The 23,285-nt window shown below is 46.1% G+C and overlaps 1 protein-coding gene across 1 annotated transcript in view; it reads left to right on the top strand.

The window, feature by feature from the left end:
* The window catches only part of DNAH11 (dynein axonemal heavy chain 11), a 303,358-nt gene that overhangs the window by 236,690 nt on the left and 43,383 nt on the right, over positions 1-23,285 (top strand). The window contains exons 67-73 of the mRNA XM_040433722.1: positions 4,773-4,977; positions 5,774-5,938; positions 8,009-8,149; positions 8,333-8,503; positions 16,569-16,691; positions 16,845-17,038; positions 18,912-19,060. Of these exons, the coding sequence (XP_040289656.1) occupies positions 4,773-4,977; positions 5,774-5,938; positions 8,009-8,149; positions 8,333-8,503; positions 16,569-16,691; positions 16,845-17,038; positions 18,912-19,060 (1,148 nt within the window). The remainder of the gene's footprint in view (positions 1-4,772; positions 4,978-5,773; positions 5,939-8,008; positions 8,150-8,332; positions 8,504-16,568; positions 16,692-16,844; positions 17,039-18,911; positions 19,061-23,285) is intronic.

A 23,285-nucleotide genomic window follows, 5' to 3' on the forward strand; every position in this document is an offset into this window, starting at 1 on the left:
ACATGAATAAGTGTTAACTGCATTAGGGCTCATTCAGACGACCGAGCTGTGTTTTGCAGTCCGTAAATTGCGGATCCGCAAAACATGGATGCCGCCCGTGTGCGTTCCCCAATTTATGGAACAGACGGCCCATTATAGAAATGCCTATTCTTGTCTGCAAAACGGACAAGAATAGGACATGTTCTATCCTTTTTGCGGACCCATTAATACGGTCGTGTGAATGAGCCCTAACTACTATACTTACTATAACTATATGATGATTAGAAGCTCTTTATGCATTTTGATCAAGAATATATCGGGCCCATCTACCAGCAACAAGGTGTCTTCTAACAGACAGGACCTACACTTACAGCTATGACTCTCCTGGGCTTTATTTTCTTTTTTAAACCCCTGAAAAGCATTTTAACCCGTTTTTAATGGCTGTTAGACAGTTGTACTCATGTCAACATGGCCATTAAAAACGGGCCCATTAATTTCAATAGGGGCTGTCTGGCTGAGAAGTCAAACGGCCATGTGGATAGCCCCATAGACTGCAAATGGTCATACACCCATTTCGTGTGCATGGGGCCTAAGTCACGTTTGCATTTAAAATTCACCTTTCCTTTCTATGATTTTTTTATTTTTTTATTTAAATCTTTTACGATATGATATATGTATTTTCCTATAAACATTCTACACAACTCCTAGTAATGTCCAATATATAATTTCACAGTTTTGGATATTTCTTAATGGCGTGCCAAGATATAAATTCCTCCTTTGGAATAATGGCTAAATAGATGGTTGTGATATATTTGGTGCAGTCCAACAGTTGAAGTTCATTAATAATTGGAATGTTGTGGAGTATGAAGTAATGAATACTAATTACTCCTTTCATGTCTGACAGCACCCTGCGGACCAATCCATCAGCTCAGACTTTAATTTGGTTCCAGTAATGGTTCTATCAATAGTACATTAATTCTGTGTTGAAAAGATATACAGTTGAACCTGACCCACACTGTAGACTCCGGTGTCATAAAATGGCCACATACTGACAACAACTAGGCAATTACAAATAATTAAATCTACTGCGCTTTAGACACTACTAATTTGGAAATAGAATATGTCTTATGATATCAATTGACAGTGGAAAGCGTAGCAGGAATTATTTATTGAATTGTATCCATTCCAAAGAAAATGTTCTTACTTGCATATTACGTGAATGATCTGTAAAGGATCTTTAGAAAATGGGAACCTCTGTGGCTACCTGAAATTCTGTAACTTCACACAAGGGGATGAACTGTGAGAAATAGTTCTGAAGTTTTATGTGTTTGAAAGGAATGGTTTATACCGTGATAGATGTGTTTTTAATGTTTGTATTCATTGTCAATACATTGAAGACCAGTAATTGGGAGATTCCACGGTAGTTGTTTTCATAGTGGTGAGTAACTCCGAAGGTAACTCCAAAAAAGTGCTAATTCCCTCATTTTTATTGTTTTCACATCTTCATGCAAGGGTCTATCTAGGGTTAGAAACAAAATCTCGGTTACACCCTTGTTCATAGGATGTATCATGTATTGCAGCTTATCTAAACTTGCAATACCAGAAACAAACCATGGAGAAGACTGGCACTGTTTCTGGGGGGGGGGAAATAAAAATAAATGCTTTTTTCTTTTCTTGGACAATTCCCTTATGTTCTGCATTCATTAGCACTGTATTTCTCATACTACATTATTCCAGCATCAGGAAGAGTGATCTGAACCAGTATGAAAATGATCAAATAGTGACAGATCACTTCCCCTTGGTCGGTCAGAGCACAGAAAGTAACATTTGGTTATCTAATTCTATTCCCACTTTCCTTATATCAGGGGTATATAGCTTTTATTTGATGTAAATGAGTTATCTGATTACTCAGAATGTGTCCTTACACATTAGATGGACCATTTATCGGACCTTGTTCCATTTATTTTAGCAGCCGTCATTTCATATCCTCCTCCGCCAGCAGATCTTGGTTACAGGGGTTCGTCACACTTTAGCAAATGATATTTATCATGTAGAGAAAGTTAATACAAGGCACTTACTAATGCAGGGGTCAGCAACCTCCGGCACTCCAGGTGTTGTAAAACTACACCTCCCATCGTGCTGTTCTCTGAACTCCCACAGAGTTGAAAGGAGCATGCTGGGAGTTGTAGTTTCACACAAATGAAGTGCCGAAAGTTGCTGATCCCTGTACTAATGTATTGTGATTATCCATATTGCCATATGTCCTTATTAGGCTACTTTCACACCTGCGTTTAGGTGCGGATCCGCACCGATAATGCAAACGCTTGTATCCGTTCAGAACGGATCTGCTTGCATTACCATGAACAAAATAAAATAAAAAATGTTTTGTTTTTTTTGTTCATGATAATACAAACGTTTTCAATTGCACCATATTGTGTCAAGTAAAAACGGATCCGTCACCATTGACTTACATTGTAAGTCAGGACGGATCCGTTTGGCTCAGATTCGTCAGACGGACATCAAAACGCTGCAAGTTGCGTTTTGGTGTCCGCCTCCAGAGCGGAATGGAGACTGAACGGAGGCAAACTGATGCATTCTGAGCGGATCCGCATCCATTCAGAATGCATTGGGGCTGAACTGATCCGTTTTGGGCCGCTTGTGAGAGCCTTGAAACGGATCTCACAGGCGGACCCAGAAACGGCAGTGTGAAAGTAGCCTTATATACTCCTCATATCCAGGGGTTACCGCCACTGCTGCAATGTAGGCCATGCCTGCACACTATAGGAAAAGGCACTAACCTATGCATGCTCCCACGGTCCCGGCTACCAGAAAGGCCGGTGCCTTCTATAGTGCAAGCATAACCCCTGGATACGAGCAGTGTATAATGTGATGGAAAAACGAATCCAGACAGCAAAGGAGGCAACATGGGAAATCACAATACATTATTAAGTGTCTTGTATTTAATCTGTCTACATGATAAATGCCATTTGCTGAAGTCAGACAACCCCTTTAAGGCTTTTGTCTCCTCACAGTAAGCAGGTGCAATGCCTCTCACCGCGTGCAGTATGAATTTCTCATCAGCCTGCTGTACATTTTGGAGGTTTGGTCATGTCTTGGCTGAAAAAAGGCAGTGTATAAAATGATACTAGAAGTGTTCTAAAGACATACATTACACAGGTATTGTTGTATAAACTTCCCTGAAACATATTCCAAATTCTCCGTTTTCTGTATCGAGAGCAGTTTTCTTCTGTTTTCTGTTTCTCATCACCCTAATTAATATCATTGTCATAGACCCATAAAGTAACGGAAGAGCGATCAAGCAATGGCTTTATGTGTCCCAGATCTTTAATTTCCCTCATTAGCTGTAGGCAGCTATTCAAGGTCGTTACATGTTTTGGCTTCCTTAAATAATTTTTGAAGCAATAAATATCTGTGTAAATGAAATTACTTTCACATTACTGTAACGATGCAAGATATGATCGTATGATGAATATGTAGAAAGACTGGATGTATCAGCAGATGGACAATGTTAAGCCTCATTCACACGTTTGTGTCCGTGCTCAATGATGCCTCCGTGAAGATATACATGATGGGTCCGTGTGTCCGTTTTTTGCTGTCTGTGTGTCATCCATGTTTCACTGACATTGAACAGTTAAAAAATAATTTTCAAAGCATCTGTTCCTAATGATCCGTGAAACACTGATGGCATCCGTGTTGCAGCCGCGGTTTTTACAGACCCATAGACTATAATGGACGTGATGGATCCGTGAACACGGAAAAAATAGAGCATGCATCCATGCTAAAAAAAAAAGGACCCACCGTGCTAAAACACTGATGTGTGAATACACACATTAAAAACAATGGGGACGTGTGCCGCATTCACATGTCCGTGTTCTGCATGATTATATGTCTGTACAAGGCTTCTTGCACAAGACCGTAGTTTTGGTCCGCGTCCAATCCGCATTTTACGTGGACCTATTTATTTCTATTGGTCTGCAAAATATGCGGACAGCACACGGATATCCCTCGTGTGCTGTCCGCATCCACGTGGCCGTTCTGCAAATTTTAGAACATGTTTTGCAGACAAGAATAGGCATTTCTACTGATGGTACTGAGAAAATTGCGGAATGCACACCGCCAGTATATGTGTTTTGTGGATTGCAAAATTAATACAATCGTGCGCATGAGGTCTGTATTACAGACTGACTGTGGGTTTAACTGGCCCGAACTCACAGCATCATAGGAATTTATGATCCTGTGAGTTCGGGTCAGTGAAACCACAGCTGAGCCGTGACACGTCCAAATAATACATAAAAAAATAGGTGTACACAAAAAAATAATTTCATCCAGAATTCTGGCGCAAAGGGAATGATAATTTCCTCCTGTATTCTTTAGTAATTTGCTTAGTTTGATGATATTCTTAATTACAACTGCTTTGTTGGCCTTATGGCAGAGTGAGAAAAACACTCTTGAATGTGAATATGTGAGAGGAGACATAGAGCATGTTTTAGGAGTTAAATGGGTTGTCCAGGACTAGAAAAAGATGGCTATTTGCTCCCAAAAATAGCACCACACCTGTCCACAGGTTGTATGCTCATGGGCTTTCACTTCAATGGAGCTGAGCTGCAATACCAGAAGCAACCAACGGACAGGTATGGTGCTGTTTTTGGACTAAGGCAGTCATGTTTTTCTAATCCTGGAAAACCCCTTCAATATTGTTCGCATTTAATTTACAAGAACTTGTTTCAATACCTACATGGTATGAATTGTTCTTTGCATGGTTCCCTTAATAGATATATAAAGATAGGAGACAAAGAATGTGAATACAGCAAGAAGTTCAGATTAATCCTTCATACAAAGCTCGCCAATCCACATTATAAACCAGAGCTTCAGGCTCAAACCACCCTTATTAACTTCACGGTCACCACAGATGGACTTGAAGACCAGTTACTGGCTGATGTGGTCAGCATCGAAAGACCAGATCTGGAGAACCTGAAGGTAAAGCAGTGAATATTTATAGGGCAGAAATTAGAAGGTTAAGCTTTGTAATCCTTTTAGATTAATATAACCTATTGATGCCTATGGTGACGTATGTATACCCACTGTGCCAACCAAATGCTTAGATAGTAAGTGTGGGCAAACAAGGGAACTTTACCATACATATTGTTTCAGTCAAAAGATCATTGCTACTTGTACATAAAAAGTCAGTGGAGACAGAGAAAAACATATTTTGTTTTATACAGTCCAGGGCTGAGAGGCTTGGCTATCAGCAGAAAGACTACCTTGGTGATTTTAGGGGCACATTTATTAAGACCGGCGCTTTAGAGGACGGTCTTAATAAATCCCTGTGCTGGTGGTGGATCTGCCAGAGTTATGAAAGGGGCCAGCTTCTCCATAACTTCGGCGCATCCAGCGCTAGTTCTAAATGTAAGACCGTTTCTGAGCTGTCTTTCATTTAGACCTTTTTCTACGACTAAAACAGGTGTAGAAAATGATGAATGAGACGGGCCTGCCGGACTGCCCTTTCCCCGCCAAGCCACGCCCACAATTTTAGACCTGGCATGAGGGGGTAAAAGTCGCATATGGCAGCGCAACTAAGCGGTGCGCTGCCATCTGCGCAGAAATACGCCTAATTTAGGCGTATTTCAGATTAGTAAATGAGCCCACTAGTCCTTATCATGCTTTGCTTGTGAGATGTTTTGTCCTTATAAAAAAAAACTAAGATTTTTTGCCGTCTTGTTATCTATACATGTTTATGTCCTAAATGATTACATATTTTCTCATGTCTCCTCAGTCCATGTTAACAAAACAGCAGAATGAATTCAAGATAGAACTGAAACGCCTGGAAGATGAGCTGTTGATTCGCCTCTCAGCAGCAGAAGGAAACTTTTTGGGTGACATGGAGCTTGTGGAGAAATTGGAATCAACTAAAACCACAGCTGCCGAAATCCAACTCAAGGTAGATCTACACTTTCTAACGTAATTCTTAAATTTGGCAGAACAAGTGACACTTTACCTGCATCTTGCCGAAATCCTAAAATGGGTCACACCCTTAAAATGTTCTAGGAAAGTGCCATTGCCAAGAGAGGGATGACAGGAGACCTATTCAAGCTGTATATTCAGTACAGAAGTCAGTCACAACATTAAAACTACTGAAGGGTGAAGTGAATAACATTCATTATGTTGTCATAATAGAACCTGTCAAGTGGTGGGATATATTAGGCAGCAAGTGATCAGTTAGTCGTTGACGTTGATATGTTGGAAACAAGAAAAATAGCCAATTGTAAGGATTTGAGTGAGTATGACATGGGGTGAAATGTGATGGCTTATCTAATGTAAATGACAGGTCTTGTGGGATGTTCCCAGTATGCAGTGGTTGGACCTAGCAAAAGTGGTCCAAGGAAGGGCAACCAGTGAATCAAAGACATTGTAATGGGCACACAAGGCTCATTGATGTTTCTAGGGAGTGAAGACCAACCCTGCGTTTTTTTCATTGTAACAGTACCACTCTTGTCGATATGATTTGTCTGGTATTGCAACTCATCCACATTCAAACGAACATGGAGAAGAGTGGCGCTTTATCCGAAAAACATAGCAGATCATTTACTCTAATTCTCGCCAACCACTTTTACTGTTCTAGGGCATTAAAGGGGTTTTCCAGGCTCTTGATATTAAAGGAGTTATCAAAATCCTGAAATGCCCCCATACGCCCCGGCCCCTAACACAAAATATACTTACCTTTCTTCCCGGCACCGCGTCGCACCTGGTCCCCGCACGACGGCCGTTGCTTCTCCCAGTGCGCAGAGGAAAATATCCTTTTTCGGGGGGGGGGGGGCAGCCGATGGCAGGTGGAAACGGGGACAAGCCTCTCTAGCATCGCATGTGACGCTAGGGAGGCTCGTCCCCATCGCCGCCTGCCGTGGCTGCCCCCTCCCCCCAACACCGGATGTTTTCATCCGCGCACAGGGATAAGCGGCGGTGCGGGGACCAGGAGCGGCGCGGGTGCCAGTGAGCAAGGTAAGCATATTGTGTATGGTGGAACATTTCAGGGGTTGGATAACCCCTTTAATGATCTATCCTCAGGATATATTCCTACCACTGAGCACCTTCCTATAAAAAGCCAGAGTGCCAGCCATACTTTTGCAAGCTATTCTCAGGATAGATCATTAATATTTGATAGGTAAGTGTCCGATACCCAGCACCCCCACTGATCAGATGTTCCCTGCTGCTAGGAACAGCTGATCTGTGGGTGTGCGGGACGTCAGACCTTTACCAATCAGATATTAATGGCCTGTCCTGAGTATAGGTCCGCAATATCAGAAGCCTGGACAAGCTTTTAAGCAAATCCGCATCACTTATGGAGGAGACTACCATTTTTAGCTTGCATAATTCAATTATATTTCTCAAGCAAAATAAGGCTGACTTGAGAAACCTTGGCGTGGTGTGCGGGCTCAGGTGTGTCCTTAATATAAGGATATACTGGCTAATGTCTCATTTTTAACATCAGTGTGAGGGTTAGTCAGATGTTACTGTTTGCATCCACCACAGTAGTGCACCTAATCTTATAACTATTTATTCTATGTATTATTCTACATCCACACATTTTACCATCTGGTGTAGGATGTCTCTGTGGCACTTGTTTTCTGCTGCGGGCATCCTCCATTGTATGCATTTTTTGCTGGGGATTGCCCTCAGCAACAGACCACAAGCGCAGTATCTGCTCCCCCGAGCATAAATGCACAACTGCATTTGGGGTTGAGCATTTCCTGCCTTTTGAGACCACGTATTTTTGTCATTTAAACTGACCAGTTTACATACTGACATTTTCACATTATGTCCTGAAAAAGTTTTACCTTGATAAAATTATAAAATGTCCAGAGTTCCAGCGTCGCTCTGTGGATAACCTGTATTGAAATTCACAGAAGTTGAAACATTTATTTGCAAGATGTCCAAGTCTCTTTATAGACATTTTGCAGAAATACCAATGTCATGTCTCTCTGGTTTAACGAGAATCTTTATTATTTGACAGGTGGTTGAAGCAAAAGAGAATGAAATAAAAATTAATGAAGCCAGAGAACACTACAGGCCTGCAGCAACCAGGGCGTCACTGCTTTACTTTGTTATGAGTGATCTCAGTAAAATAAATCCAATTTACCAGTTCTCGCTAAAAGTAAGTAGAGTATGTCTTCTCAGCCCCATGCCTTTCAGTATCTTCCAGGACTTTCAATGACTGCACCACCATATATATATTTTAATGTTACGATACAGAAAATATTTATGTAGGAGGTCATAAGTCTTAAATTATTACTATTTTGCTATTGCACTAAGGCATCCCTCGTATTATATTTTCTAGGCATTTAATGTAGTTTTCCATAAAGCAATTGGACGAGCAGGAGCATCAGAAGATGTGAAAGAGCGGGTGTCCAACCTTACAGAATGCATTACCTACTCTGCATTTCTGTACACAAGCCAGGGACTCTTTGAAAAGGATAAACTGACATTCCTCTCCCAGATTGCATTTCAGGCAAGTTGTTCTACATATAGAGGGCATTTATCATGAGGGTAATATTTGAAGTCAGTTTTGCTTGAGTCCTCATTGGCTTTATTTATCAAATGTCACACTTTGTTAAATTTGGTTCATCTTTAAACACTTTTCTAGAAAATCTGCTCCAGTTTTTTTTACGCCACCTCCCTCCTTTTTAAAAAAGGGCGCAGTGATGAATCTGGAGTCAAATGTATTAACATTACAGCATTTTTGCACAAGTAACATGTGACCTTTTGAAGCCAGAATTCTGTGCAGGACTTTGTTTTCTGACGTCAGCGCCGGCATAGAAGACTTCCATGCAGTGCAGCTGATACAGGCATGCGCAGCGAGCGCTCGAAGCTGAGCTGTATACAATTCTGCTCATTGTGCATTTATGTATTGCGGCAGGGCATGGAAGTCTGTGCCAGCGCAACATTTCGCTCGGCCAGTGCTGACATCAGGAAACAAAGGGGTTTTGTGGGAGAGGCAGAGGGGAGGTCTTGGAGAACGAGATGGGCGTGAGAAGGACTCATGACTCTCCTCGGGCAGAACAACTCCCCGATGACTCCATGAGGTACCTGGGTCAAGTTCCCAGCTCTATATGTCAATCCTGATGACAGGTTCCCTTTAGTACGACTTATAACAATGGACATAAATTAGTAACTTCAGTGTATAAGTGTCACGGAACCATGAACCAGACGTACAACAAGAGATAAATGAAAATAAGAAGGCTTTATTGAAAATAAAGCTGTAAAGCAAAAGTCCAAACGGATGGTGAAACCGAGCAGAGTCTTTGCGAAGCCAGAGGTCAGGAACCAGAAGGGTAGTCAGACGAAGCCAGGATCAGGAACCAGCAGGGTAGTCAGACGAAGCCAGGATCAGGAACCAGCAGGGTAGTCAGACGAAGCCAGGATCGGGAACCAGCAAGGTAGTCAGACAAAGCCAGGATCAGGAACCAGAAGCAGCAGCAGTCTAGAAGCATGTGAACACAGGAGGACCAAGCAAGGAACTGAAGCCACAGACCTCCTATATATATGAGCTAGGCATCCAGCTCCTCCCAGGGGAAGGAGGAGCCGCAGGGTGGAAGGCTACAAGAAACCCAGAACCCAAGATGGCCGCCAGCACATGTCAAACGAAGGAGAGCAGCAAGCAGGTAAGACCATGACAGTACCTCCCCCTCAAGGGCCCCTCCTCCGCGGAGCACAAAACGGTTTCTGAGGGAAGCGTGCGTGGAAGGCTCGGAGCAAGGCAGGAGCATGGACATCTGCGGAGGGAACCCAGGAACGCTCCTCTGGACCATAACCACGCCAATGGACCAAAAACTGCAACCGACCGCGGACCAGGTGTGAGTCCAGGATATTGCTCACCTCATATTCCTCACGATTGCCCACTTGGACCGGACGAGGCCGAGGAACCGAGGAAGTGAAACGATTACACACCAGAGGCTTCAACAGGGAGACATGAAACACGTTGGAGATCCGCATGCCAGGAGGAAGCGCAAGGGCATAGGCTACCGGGTTTACCCTGCGAAGCACTCGGAAGGGACCAACAAAGCGAGGCGCCAGCTTGGGAGTGGGCACTCGAAGGTTGAGGTTGCGGGTGGACAACCATACACGGTCTCCGACCTGGTAGGAAGGAGCAGGCGCTCGTCTGCGATCAGCCTGGAGTCTCTGGCGCTGCGCAGAGACCTCAAGGGACTTCTGGATCTGTACCCAAGAAGCATGTAGGACGGAAAGGTGATCCTCCACAGCCGGAATATCCTGGGGAGAGAATACCTCCGGTAACACGGCAGGTTGGAACCCATAATTGGCCATGAAGGGAGACGTCCCAGAGGAAGAGTTCACCGCCGTGTTCCTGGCAAACTCAGCCCAAGGCAGGAGGTCAACCCAATTGTCTTGGTGATCGGAGACATAGCAACGAAGGAATTGCTCCAAGGCCTGATTGGATCGTTCTGCGGCCCCATTGGACTGAGGGTGGTAGGCCGAGGAGAAGGAGAGATGAATCCCCAACTGGGAGCAAAAGGCGCGCCAGAACCTGGACACAAACTGACTCCCCCGATCCGACACAATCTCCTTAGGCAAACCGTGCAACCGGAAGACCTCCCTGGCAAAAATCGTGGCCAACTCTTGTGCAGAGGGTAACTTCTTGAGAGGAACACAGTGGCACATTTTGGAAAACCGATCCACAATCATGAGAATGACCGTATGGCCTCGGGATGCAGGGAGGTCCACAATGAAATCCATCCCCAGGTGTGACCATGGGCGCTCCCCGGTGGCTATGGGTTGCAGAAGGCCCAACGGAAGGTGCCGAGGGGACTTACTCTGGGCACAAACGGAGCATGCCGCTACATATGCGGCGATGTCGGAACGTAGGGAAGGCCACCAGAACAGACGTGAAACAGCCCAGGACAGCTGATTCTTTCCAGGATGCCCCGCGGTCTTGGAGTTATGGTAGGTTCGCAACAACCGAGTGCGCAACTCCTCAGGCACAAAACATCTGCCGTTGGGTCTCCCAGAGGGAGCACCAGATTGAGCCGCCAAAATCTGCTCACCCAGGGGAGAGGTCAGGCTGGTGCGAATGGCGGCCAGGATCTGATTCGGAGGTATGACCGAAGTCGGAATCGACTCCTCCCTGGACAGCTCGGAGTACTGCCGTGATAAGGCATCCGCCCTGATGTTCTTGGAACCGGGTAGGTAGGAGACCACGTAATTAAAACGTGACAAGAACAGAGCCCATCTGGCCTGACGTGGTGTCAATCTCTTGGCCTCAGAAAGGTAGGTCAGATTCTTGTGGTCCGTCAGGATGAGAACCGGAACCACCGAACCCTCGAGCAAGCGCCTCCATTCTTTAAGGGCCTGCACGATGGCCAATAACTCCCTGTCACCAATCTGATAGTTGCACTCCGCGGAAGACAGTTTCCGGGAGTAAAACCCACAAGGAAGCAGAGGACCCTCTGGTGTTCTACGCTGAGACAGAAGGGCGCCTACTCCCGTCTCAGACGCGTCCACCTCGAGGACAAAGGGCAACCCAGGGTTGGGATGCGACAGAATCGGAGCCGACACAAAGGCGGACTTTAGGGCCTCAAAAGCTCGGATGGCCTCGAGCGGCCAGACCTGGGAATTACTGCCCTTCCTGGTCAGATCCGTGAGAGGCTTGGCCAGCATGGAAAAGTCCCTGATGAACTTCCGATAATAATTGGCGAAGCCCAAAAAGCGCTGCAGGGAACGAAGACCACTGGGCTGGGGCCACTGTAAGACAGCCGAAACCTTCTCAGGATCCATGGAGAACCCCTCAGCGGAAATGATGTAACCTAAGAAGGTTACCTGGGATCGGTGAAATTCGCATTTCTCAAGCTTACCGAACAGCTTGTTCTCTCGTAACCGTTGCAACACTCGTCTGACATCCAGAATGTGGGCCTCCATGGATTCAGAATATACCAAGATGTCATCCAAATAGACTACCACACACTGCTGCAACAGGTCACGGAAAACATCGTTGATGAATTCCTGAAAGACTGCGGGCGCATTGCACAACCCAAAGGGCATAACCAAGGATTCGTAATGACCGGTCCTGGTGTTAAACGCGGTCTTCCACTCATCGCCCGCCTTGATCCTTACCAGGTTATATGCCGCCCTCAGGTCGAGTTTGGTAAAGACCGTGGCCCCTTTAAGGCGATCGAACAGCTCGGAAATCAAGGGTATCGGGTAAGCGTTCTTGATCGTGATGCGATTGAGACCCCTGTAATCGATGCAAGGCCTCAACTCACCGCCCTTCTTTTTCACAAAGAAAAATCCAGCCCCTGCCGGGGACGAAGACTTGCGAATGTGTCCGCGTGAAAGCGCCTCCCTCACGTACTCCTCCATGGCCTCATTCTCCGCTACCGACAGTGGATAGACTTTGCCACGAGGAGGAACGGCACCAGATTGTAACTCTATGGCACAATCGTATGGGCGGTGCGGAGGTAGGGCAACCGCGCGCACCTTATCGAATACATCCCGGTACTCCTCGTATTCAGGAGGCAACAGAGAGTCCGAGGAAGTACACAGCAACTTGACAGACCCATGGATGCAACTAGCCCCACACTGCGGTGACCACGAGAGGATCTCGACCGATCTCCAATCGAAAGTCGGATTATGCTTCTGGAGCCAGGGGTACCCCAAGACCACCGAGTAGTGTGGAGACGAAATAACCTGGAGGCAGACCGACTCTCTGTGAACGGCACCAATGGCTATCCCCACTGGAAGGGTCTCATGAGTCACGTGTGGCGGCAGAAGGGGTCTGCCGTCTATCGCCTCAAGAGCCAGTGGGGAACCTCGAGCCTGCAGAGGAATGGAATTGGCGGCAGCGAACACACTATCAATGAACAAACCACCAGCACCAGAGTCCACCAACGCCTGGGTCGTCACCGAGCCCCCGACCCAGGAGAGGACAACAGTGATCAGTGGTTTGTCAACACGGGAAACCGGGGACGAGGAGACTCCACCCAAGATCTGCCCCCGACAGGATCTCAGGGTACGAGCGTTTCCCGGACGGTTCGGACATGCCAACCGAAAATGCCCACCGAGACCACAGTACATGCATCGGCCCTCGCGTCTCCGGAGTGCCCTCTCCCCCTCGGACAGGCGAGCAAACCCCAGCTGCATGGGTTCACCCCCAGACAAGTCATCCCCAGGAGGCGTGGGAGGAGAGGGAGGCACGGGTGGGACAGCAAACGTAGGCACCAATCTGTTAGAAGACCTCCGCAGGTTCTCCTTAAAGGAAGGTCTCTCCCTGAGTCTGGTGTCAATCAAAATCAGGAAAGAAATAAGAGACTCGAGCTCAACTGGTAGGTCCTTAGCTGCAACCTCATCCTTCAAGGCATCCGAGAGACCATGAGAGAAAGCAGCAACCAGAGCCTCATTATTCCAGCCCACCTCTGCTGCCAGGGTACGAAACTCAATGGCGTATTCAGCTACGGATCGTGAACCCTGTCTGATGGACATAAGGAGCTTCGCAGCAGAGGCAGCACGAGCCGGCACATCGAATACCTTCCGAAGAGAAGCAACAAAACCGGAAAACTCGGCAACCACCGGATTGTTGTTCTCCCATAAAGGGCTGGCCCAGGCCAAGGCCTTGTCCGAGAGCAGCGAGATCAAGAAGCCCACCTTTGATCTCTCAGTAGGAAAGGCATGTGGCAGCAACTCGAAATAAATGCCCACCTGGTTAAGGAAACCTCGGCACTGAGTTGGCTCTCCTCCAAAGCGCTGTGGAAGAGGGGCAGAACCGGTCATACCCCGAAACACCGCAGGCGCAACAACAGGTGTCGGGGTAGACTCTGGCGCAACAACCGGAGCGGCAGTAGGAGCGAGCCCAGGAGTGACAACCGACCCATCGGCAACGGGAGCGAAATGAGCCGTGCGTTCAAGCAGGGTTTGCAACGCCACAGCGAACCGACCCAACAGGTGATCCTGCTGATCAAGTCTGGCAACCAGCGTGGGTAGCGAGGATGGCCCTGTACCGTCAGAATTCATGGCTTGGTCCTAATGTCACGGAACCATGAACCAGACGTACAACAAGAGATAAATGAAAATAAGAAGGCTTTATTGAAAATAAAGCTGTAAAGCAAAAGTCCAAACGGATGGTGAAACCGAGCAGAGTCTTTGCGAAGCCAGAGGTCAGGAACCAGAAGGGTAGTCAGACGAAGCCAGGATCAGGAACCAGCAGGGTAGTCAGACGAAGCCAGGATCAGGAACCAGCAGGGTAGTCAGACGAAGCCAGGATCGGGAACCAGCAAGGTAGTCAGACAAAGCCAGGATCAGGAACCAGAAGCAGCAGCAGTCTAGAAGCATGTGAACACAGGAGGACCAAGCAAGGAACTGAAGCCACAGACCTCCTATATATATGAGCTAGGCATCCAGCTCCTCCCAGGGGAAGGAGGAGCCGCAGGGTGGAAGGCTACAAGAAACCCAGAACCCAAGATGGCCGCCAGCACATGTCAAACGAAGGAGAGCAGCAAGCAGGTAAGACCATGACAATAAGGTACATTTTCATACATTGTGCTGCATACTACAATATACATTTTTGAAGTGTACCTCAAGTGACAAGTTGAAACTAGAAGATGGCAATGAATCCTTCCTGTCTGCAGTTTGAGTTCTTATGGTGGTAATTTATCTGTCACTCGGTCAACCAAAGTGTCCTATTTTCGTTCTCTCAGCATCTTACAGTCACTCAAATCTGTGTCCACAGCGTTTATTTGTCAGTCAGAGACGCATTAGACAAATCAGGGCCACCATGTTATTGGTCCAGTCTCTAAGGTCACAGGTTGAAAAGCAATGAATTTTGAGAAGTGTAGCTTAGTGGTGGTAACGCCACTTGTTTTGGTCTAGTAGAAATACACTTGAACACCAAGACATCAAGAGTATGACCATTGCCGAACACTATTTTATAGTTTTTATATATAGAAGTTATCTCCATAGCTTGGAAGCTTTTTTAATTCAGCTCTCAGCTGCGATACAGTCTCTAAAAAAGTGGATTTCAATGGTTTGGCCCAACTCGCACTTTGGTGGCATATCACAAAGGATATGCCACGAATGCCAGATAAGTGTGAGTCCCACCTCTGGGACCTGCATCTATCTCTAGAATGGGGTCCCCAAAGTGAACGACAGCGCACCACGCAAGCACTGCGTCCCTTCATTCACTTCTATGGGAGTGCCAAAAATTGCTGATGCACTCTGTCTATTTCGATGGGAGTACGGGAAATACCTGAGCTCACTCGGCTCTTTTCGGAGCTCCCATAGAAGTGAATGGAGAGTGTGGTGCGCTGTCCTTCACTTTGGGGGCCCCGTTCTACAGATAGATGCGGGTCCCAGAGGGGTTGGCCCATCCTGTTATGCCACCACAGTGCAGGATGGGCCAACCCCTTTAAAGGAGTTTTCCAGCCTTTGAGACTTTTTTAACTGTGCACAGCAGGTTGTTGAACCTGTTGGAAACCTCATACTCACCTGCTCCATGCCTCTCTGTCCCAGTTTCTTGGCTCTATATAGTGATCTTCCGGTCCCTGGCCTGTAAACTTCCAGCCAGATGGGGCCACATGTGCTGCTGCAGCAAATGCCTGGCCCCAAACAGCATGTCACTGCTGGTTCACATGCCGCTGGAGGATTGATCACCGCTGAATCCGGTCATTGGTCGCAGTGGTCCAAATCACACCAATCTGTCTGAAAGTTTACAGGCTAGGGACCAGAAGATTGCTGAACAGGGCCAGGGAGCCGGAACAGAGTGGCAGGGGGCAACAGGAAAAAGTCCCAAAGGCTGGATAACCCCTTTTAAAATATCCTGTCACCTCCCCTGACATGTCTGTTCTAGTAACTACTTGCATTCCCCATGTAATAACAATTCTGGAACATCATTTCTTATCACTCTATGTTGTGCCATTCCTCTATTATTTGTATTAGAAGTTACGAATGAATTTCCAGCAGCCTGCAGTAAAAGTACAGCTGGGTGTTACCAGTTTAGGGTGTATCCCTGCACAGTCTAAAGCCTCATTCACACATCAGGGTTTTGGTCAGTGATTTCCTTCAGTGACTGTGAGCCAAAACCAGGATTGGAGCCTCCACAGACATAAGGTATACGGGAAGGATCTGCACCTGTTCCAAATCACTGAAGGAAATCACTGACCGAACACTGATGCGTGAATGAGGGATAACACAATCCAGTGTCATACTGTGCAGGGACCACCACCCCCTTCTGGTAACACCCAGCTGAACCTTTACTGGAGACTGCTGGCAATTCAGTCATAACTTCTTGTACAAATATTGGAACAGCACAAAAAAGTGCTAGAACAGACATGTCAAGTATTGGTATTTATTTACAGATACTCAACCTTTTCTTTTATTATTATTATTATTATTATTATTATTAAACTGTAAAATGCTGTTAAATAATGAACATGAGCTTTATTTCCAGTTTTTGGTGAGTTAATATTGTGCTGATTATTCCTCTATGGCACAATGCTCTGACAATTTCTTTCAGACTTTGTTGTGTGCATTGATACTATTGTAGATAACCTCTCTCTTTTTTCCAACAAAAGATTCTTCTAAAATCAAAGGAAATTGACTCTTTGGAACTGGACCTTTTGCTGCGCTTCCCTGTTGATCAAGTTTACCAAAGTCCAATTGACTTCCTGTCGGTTCAGTCATGGAGCGCCATAAAGGTAATCTCTTCACCGGGGGATCGCTATTTCATAAAACTTCTGGAATATGTAATGTAAATGCAGGACAGATGAGATGCATAGAACAGAATCATATCATAGGCCATATCTAGAATGTAGTATTCGGACTGAAAGAAATGTTGTGGTTTGTTTTAGATGATTTCCTCGCTGGATGAATTCAGAGGCTTAGACCGAGATATCGAGGGATCAGCAAAACAATGGAAAAAGTTGGTGGATTCAGAATGCCCAGAGAAGGAGAGATTCCCTCAGGAGTGGAAAAACAAAACCTCTTTACAAAAATTGGTTATATTAAGAGCACTACGTCCAGACAGAATGACCTACGCAATCAGGTTTGCTATTTCCATCCTTTTTCTTGAGGTCAGTCAGCTCTCCTGACAGTAAGGGCAGGTTCACATGGGGTTTTTTGGAGGAGGTTTTGAGTCAGATTTTCCTGTCGGTTTTTCAGTTAGAAGTCGAAAGGAATTGGAAATATAAAGGAAGGACTTATACTTCTTCCTGCTGGATCCACTTCTGGCTTTGGCTGAAAAAATATACCGGTACCTCAAAACCTCCTCCAAAAAATTCTAGGAAGAATAACTGAGGAACTGCACATTGTAGACTGAAGACAATATGGTCCATACTGTAGTTTCCATTCTCTATAAATCAGTTGTCTTTAAAGTCCTAAATAGTAGACGGTCTTAGTAATTGGCAGCCCAATTTCTAAAGTGAATGTGTCATCAGAAAATGACCTATTGAATTAATAGTTTATTCAGAATTTTTTTTTTTTTTAAGAATTTTTGGGATTTTTGTTTTACTTTTCCACTTAGCTATCTATATTGAAAAAATGGTTGAATTGTGCAGTTTTTGCACTGGCCACTAGAACTAAAATATGCCAAGACTTCCTGTTCTGTACAGGTAACTTTTCAGTAGCCATCGCATTATCACAGGCAGAATTAAGGTACTTTCACACTAGCGTTTTTCTTTTCCGGCACGGAGTTCCGTCCTAGGGGCTTAATACCGAAAAAGAACTGATCAGTTTTTTTCCTAATGCATTCTGAATGGAGAGCAATCAGTTCAGGATGCATCAGGACGTCTTCAGTTCAGTCTTTTTTACTTTTCAGGACGGAGATAATACCGCAGCATGTTGCAGTTTAATCTCCGTCCAAAATTCCGGAACACTTGCCGGAATGTGGGATCCCGCTTTTTTTCCCATTGACATGCATTAATGCCAGATTCGGCCCCGAGAGTTCCGGCAAGACGGATCCAGCATTGCGGTCTGCGCATGCTCAGACCGCAAAAAATATGAAAAAAATAAATGCCGGATCCGTTTTTTCCAGATGACACCAGAGAGACGGATTTGGTATTTTAATCCTGATCCGTATGACAAATGCCAACAGTTTGCATGCGACGAAACTGCCTGCCGGAATCCTCTGCCGCAAGTGTTAAAGTACCCTTACAGAGGCAGATATCACCTCTATATATAGATAACACAGGATCCACCATTTACAATAGGTGATATCACAGCTTATCTACTCCCTCCTGACCTCTGCACAGGTCACACAGCATGCCCAGAAAACTCCCATAGAATGAGTACCCTCCTGTCCATTGTGACTATGGCCCATGTAGCTGCTCTCAAAAGACAGGAAGTCTTCACATTTTATGCCTAGTGGCCAGTGTGAAAATGCAGGATTTTAGTAAAGGTGGGTTCACACCACGTTTTATGCCTCCGTTTGATGTATACGTTAGAAAAAAAGTATTAAAAAATGCAGCACACCATGTTCTTTTATCCTGCTGAGTCCGGTAAAAAAAAAATTATGCGTTTTTTTTTTTTTTTTTTTACAATGGAACTCTATGGTGAACAGATGCCACTGTATGGCATTAGTCTGAAGCATCCGTTTAACGTATACGTTTTTGTATGCATTAAATGGATGGGGGGGAAAAACTGATGTGAACCCAGGCTTATTCTTTTTAAATAGAGATATTGACATGAAAAAAAATATATAATAATTCCCTTTAGGCATGTCAGACCAGTCCTCTGGCCGAGGAGACCGATGTCAGTCACATACATTGGTCATCTACACGCATCAATTTCCACTCACTCTGGTTTGACAGGATAGTGTAAACCACCCAGCTAAAAGTGTATCTGTCCATTCATATATTTCCAGTTATAAGTAATGTGTCATTTACTGTATTTTATGTATTTTTGGACCTATCTCTTAACAGAAATTTTGTGGAGGAGAAACTTGGATCAAAATATGTGGAGGGAAGACGTCCAGATATAGCCAAATCCTATGAAGAGACCAGCCCAGCAACGCCCATATTCTTTATTCTGTCTCCTGGAGTGAACCCTCTCAAAGATGTGGAGTCCCTCGGTAAGTTCTATTGTTTTCACATCTTAAAGGGTTATTTCCAATGTATAAAGTGATGGTATGTGTCAAAATATAATAATGGGGGGGGGGGGGGGGGTCTGACCTTTGGAACCCCCACCAATCCAGGGTCTGCAGTGCTGGTTTAGTGCTGTGTCTTCTGTAAAGTTTCCCCTTGAATATTCACAACATCCATTTCTAAATTGCCCGCTAAGTAATATTATTAATTGGTATATAACACGGGTGCACAACCTGGGGCCACATGCAGCCCTCAACACCATTCTGTGCAGCCCCCAACCATCTGGTAATGTATTCATGTATTCCCCATTAGATGAGAATATTTGAAGTGGATCTAGACATTTGTGATATATAGTGTATGTTAAATATGCCATAAATATAGTATTTCGGTTGGTAATACCCCTTTTAGTTTTATTTTCGGCCCTTGGAATTGGTTCAGGCTATTATTAATATTTTGGGTTAATATTAATAATTTATATTAATAAATAGGCGTAAATCATCTATTGTTGGCTCCGCCTATTTATTATTTATTCTACCTGTTGCTCTACCTTTTCCTGAACTATGTGCGTTGAATTACGGCGGCGACAAAAGACTATAAACTGTGCCTGAACAATAAAATATTTATTAAACAATTACAAGTCTACAGTCAATTACTTATGCTATATCTATATATATTTATATCAATGGTTATATAAATATATATACATAGTGTACTACTGTGTGTGTATATAACAGCACTATAATACACCTAACTACACTAACACAATACAATCTACAATTCCACTCCAAAATCTATCTAAATATACACTTACACACACACACATAATAGCAGCACCCACCCACCTGGCTATACACTGTCCATATGGGATAAAAGGGGTTAATTTAATAAGGGCAATTCAGGGGTTAACAGGATGGCAGGGGTTAAAGGGATATGGTGTTGGTGGTATAGGGCAGTGATGGGCAAACTGCGGCTCTCCAGCTGTTGTAAAACTACAAATCCCATCATTCCCTGCTGTAGGCTGATAGCTGTAGGGCTAGGCAGACTGGGTATACTGGGAGTTGTAGTTTTACAACAGCTGGAGAGCTGCAGTTTGCCCATCCCTGGTATAGGGTAATGCTGGGGTAGCTTTGGGATATTGTAGGGGTTAATGCAGGGGTTCAAGGTAGGGGTAAATGCAGGGCAAGGTAGGGGTATTGACGGCAGTGGGAAAGGGTTAATGTAGGGGTACATTTTGCAGGGATTGGTGGCTGTGGGAAAGGGTTCAGGGATTGGTGGTAGTGGGAAAGAGTTAATAATAAAGGGTTGATAATATTGTTGGTATTGGTGGCAGTTGGAAAGGGTTAATATTGCAGGGTTTAATGATACTCAGCCAGATGCTCGTCTCTAGGGGTTATTGCTTCCCCTCCCAGGAGCCTGCAGGCAAGTATATTTGGGCTGGCGCAGTGATATGACATCACCGCACCAACCCGGGCATCCTGGCGCTTCCAGGCGGGGGATCACTTTTGAAATGACCGCATATCTCCGGTGCTGTAATTACAGCGCCAGAGGTACGTGGCATACAAGGGCAGGGGAGCCCTTTGTTCCCCTGTCCTTGTTATGCAAAACATCTCCGCCCTGCCGGAGGTATTTAGCAAAAGGCAGAGGATCTCTTTGATCCTCTGTCTTTTGATGTGCCCGCAACTGGACACATTTGTCCAGTTATCCGGGCGTCATCTTTCCCCTGCAGGCGCACTGGCATGCGCCTGCAGGAGGATTTATCAGCTGGGGGGGGCACCCGTGATTGGGGGTCATTGTTGACAGCATTTAAGATAATATAAGTATATATATATATATTGTGAGGCGGTGGCAGGAGTCATTTATGAGGGGAGATGTGTCACCAAGAATGTTGCAGGAAGTATTCTAAAGCAGCTTGCTTATACCAGGAATGTGTCACCAAGGTGTCCCGCTTTGGTGGAGTAAAAGCCCTAGTCCAGGTGTCCGCTAAAGTAGTTGGGGGACACCATATAGATAGTGTAGCTGGTTCAGCTAGTTCAGGGCGGGCTTTTACTAGGAACAGGCAATGTGTTGGGTGGACACCTGTTCCCCAGGTTCCAGTCCGGGACTTGAGGCATGCTCATGTTCAGGGATCCTATTTAATCCTGCTACTGGATCTTAGGTGTGTCTCAGTCTGGAGGAAAGGCAGACAGTGAGAGGTAACACTGTCAGAGTGTGCTACGACTGCTGGACCCGGCTGCGATCTGGAGGTATTGGCTGTACTGATATGAAAAGCCTAAATAAAGAGGGATTTTGATGAACGGTTTGGTGTCCCTGCCTTTAAACACTGTTCTTGGGAGTACGGTTTCCCACAAGTGATGTTGGATGCGAGCAGACGACCAGTGAGGCAAACACAATTGTGCATGTCCTTCATACAGCCAGCTAAGTTTTTCCGTAAGACAGCGGATCAAATGGAGGCACTACTACAGCAGCTGGTCCGTGCTAATGCCCAACAAGCCGAGTGTAATGCACAACAGCAAGCAGCGAACGCCCAGCAACAACAGACAAACAGTCTGTTGATTTAACAGATGGCGGCCATGCAAGAGACCCTACGAGCATCCCAGCAAGGAACCCCACCTGCGGTGACCTCGTTTCCATCTGCTGCCAGAGATGAAGTCCGGTCAGCGGTGAGGAAAATGAGTCCCGAGGACGACGGGGAGGCATTCCTCGCTGTATTTGAAAGGACGGCAGAGCGGGAAAATCTGCCGTCTGAACAGTGGGCTGAGGTGGTGGCACCGTTCCTGGTAGGAGACGCCCAGAAAGCCTATTTTGACCTCAGTCGTGAGGACGCCCAGGACTATGTTAAACTTAACTGTGAGGTATTGGCTCGGATGGGGGTTAACACGTATGTGCGGGCACAAAGGGTGTACCAGTGTTTTTTTTCAGAGACCCGGCCCGCCAGGTCTCAGGCATATGACTTGCTGCATCTGTTGAAGAAGTGGCTCCAGCCGGAGACCTTGAGCCCCTCACAAATGATTAAGTGGGTGGTAGTGGACCGTTTTGTGCGCACGCTGCTGAGGGCCACACAGCGCTGGGTAGGCCAAGGAGACCCAGGCAACCTTGATCAGTTGGTTAACCTGGTGAAGTGGTATATGGCGACCCAGGACTTGATGCGGGACTCTGCTCAGTTGAGAGAGACACGCCAGCCCCCCCTACAGCCTAGGGAGCCTGGAACAAAGGCCCGGCCTTCTATGGGGGGGAACGCTACCCAAACTCCTGGGAGGGGAAGCGAGTCCCGGGGACCCGCGGGGCCACTGTGATTCGGTGCTGGCGCTGCCAAGGCCCGGGACATGTTGCAGCTAACTGCCCTATGACCTCGGAGCCCATGGACTGCGGGTTCGCTCGCCGGTCCTCGTTCTATGCCCGAACTGTGTTTGTTGCTGACCCTCTGCTGGCTGCTGATACACCTCCCTTGTGCCAGGTCTTTGTTGATAGGTACCCGCTCAAGGCACTGCTGGATTTGGGGAGCCGGTTAACCCTCCTGCCTCAGTCACTGGTTTCAGAAGAAATACCAGGAGAGCAGAAAATAGCCATAGTGTGCATCCATGGAGACCTCTGGGAGTATCCCACAACAAGAGTTACCCTGTCCGCGTCAGGCAGGGAAGTACAACATGTCGTCGGTGTGGGGCGACATGTCCCTTATGACGCCATATTAGGAAGAGACTTACCCATTTTCTGGACACTGTGGAAAAACGGTATGCAGTCTCTTGGGGAGGAAAACTGTCTGGGCCCTGAACCCGATGACCCCGATGCTGGGGTACCAGCCATAGGGGCCACCCCCACAGATATAGAGTGTAATCCCAATAGGTTTCCACTAGAGGTGTTGGCTGATGAAACGGTAGAGACCCCATCCATCCTGGACCTGGGACATGTTCGGGACAGCCCCGTTCCAGGATCCTACATTGGTGCATGCGAGAGAAGGGATAACTATAATCAATGGCGTGACTCAGCACCCAGGAGCAGAATCTGTGTTTCCCCACCTGGCTTTGAACCAAGAACAGTACAGGGTGGACAAGATGCAACAAGAGATAATAGAGCAGCTGGTGGTACCCCAGCCTTACCGCCAGATGGTGCTAGACTTGACCCACACGCATGTACTGGGAGGTCATCTCGGGGTGAAAAAGACCCAAGAGCGAATATTGCATAGTTTTTTTGGCCCGGGATATATGAGGAGGTTAA

Source organism: Bufo bufo, chromosome 5 (assembly GCF_905171765.1).
Source record: "Bufo bufo chromosome 5, aBufBuf1.1, whole genome shotgun sequence".
Classification (NCBI taxonomy): domain Eukaryota; kingdom Metazoa; phylum Chordata; class Amphibia; order Anura; family Bufonidae; genus Bufo; species Bufo bufo.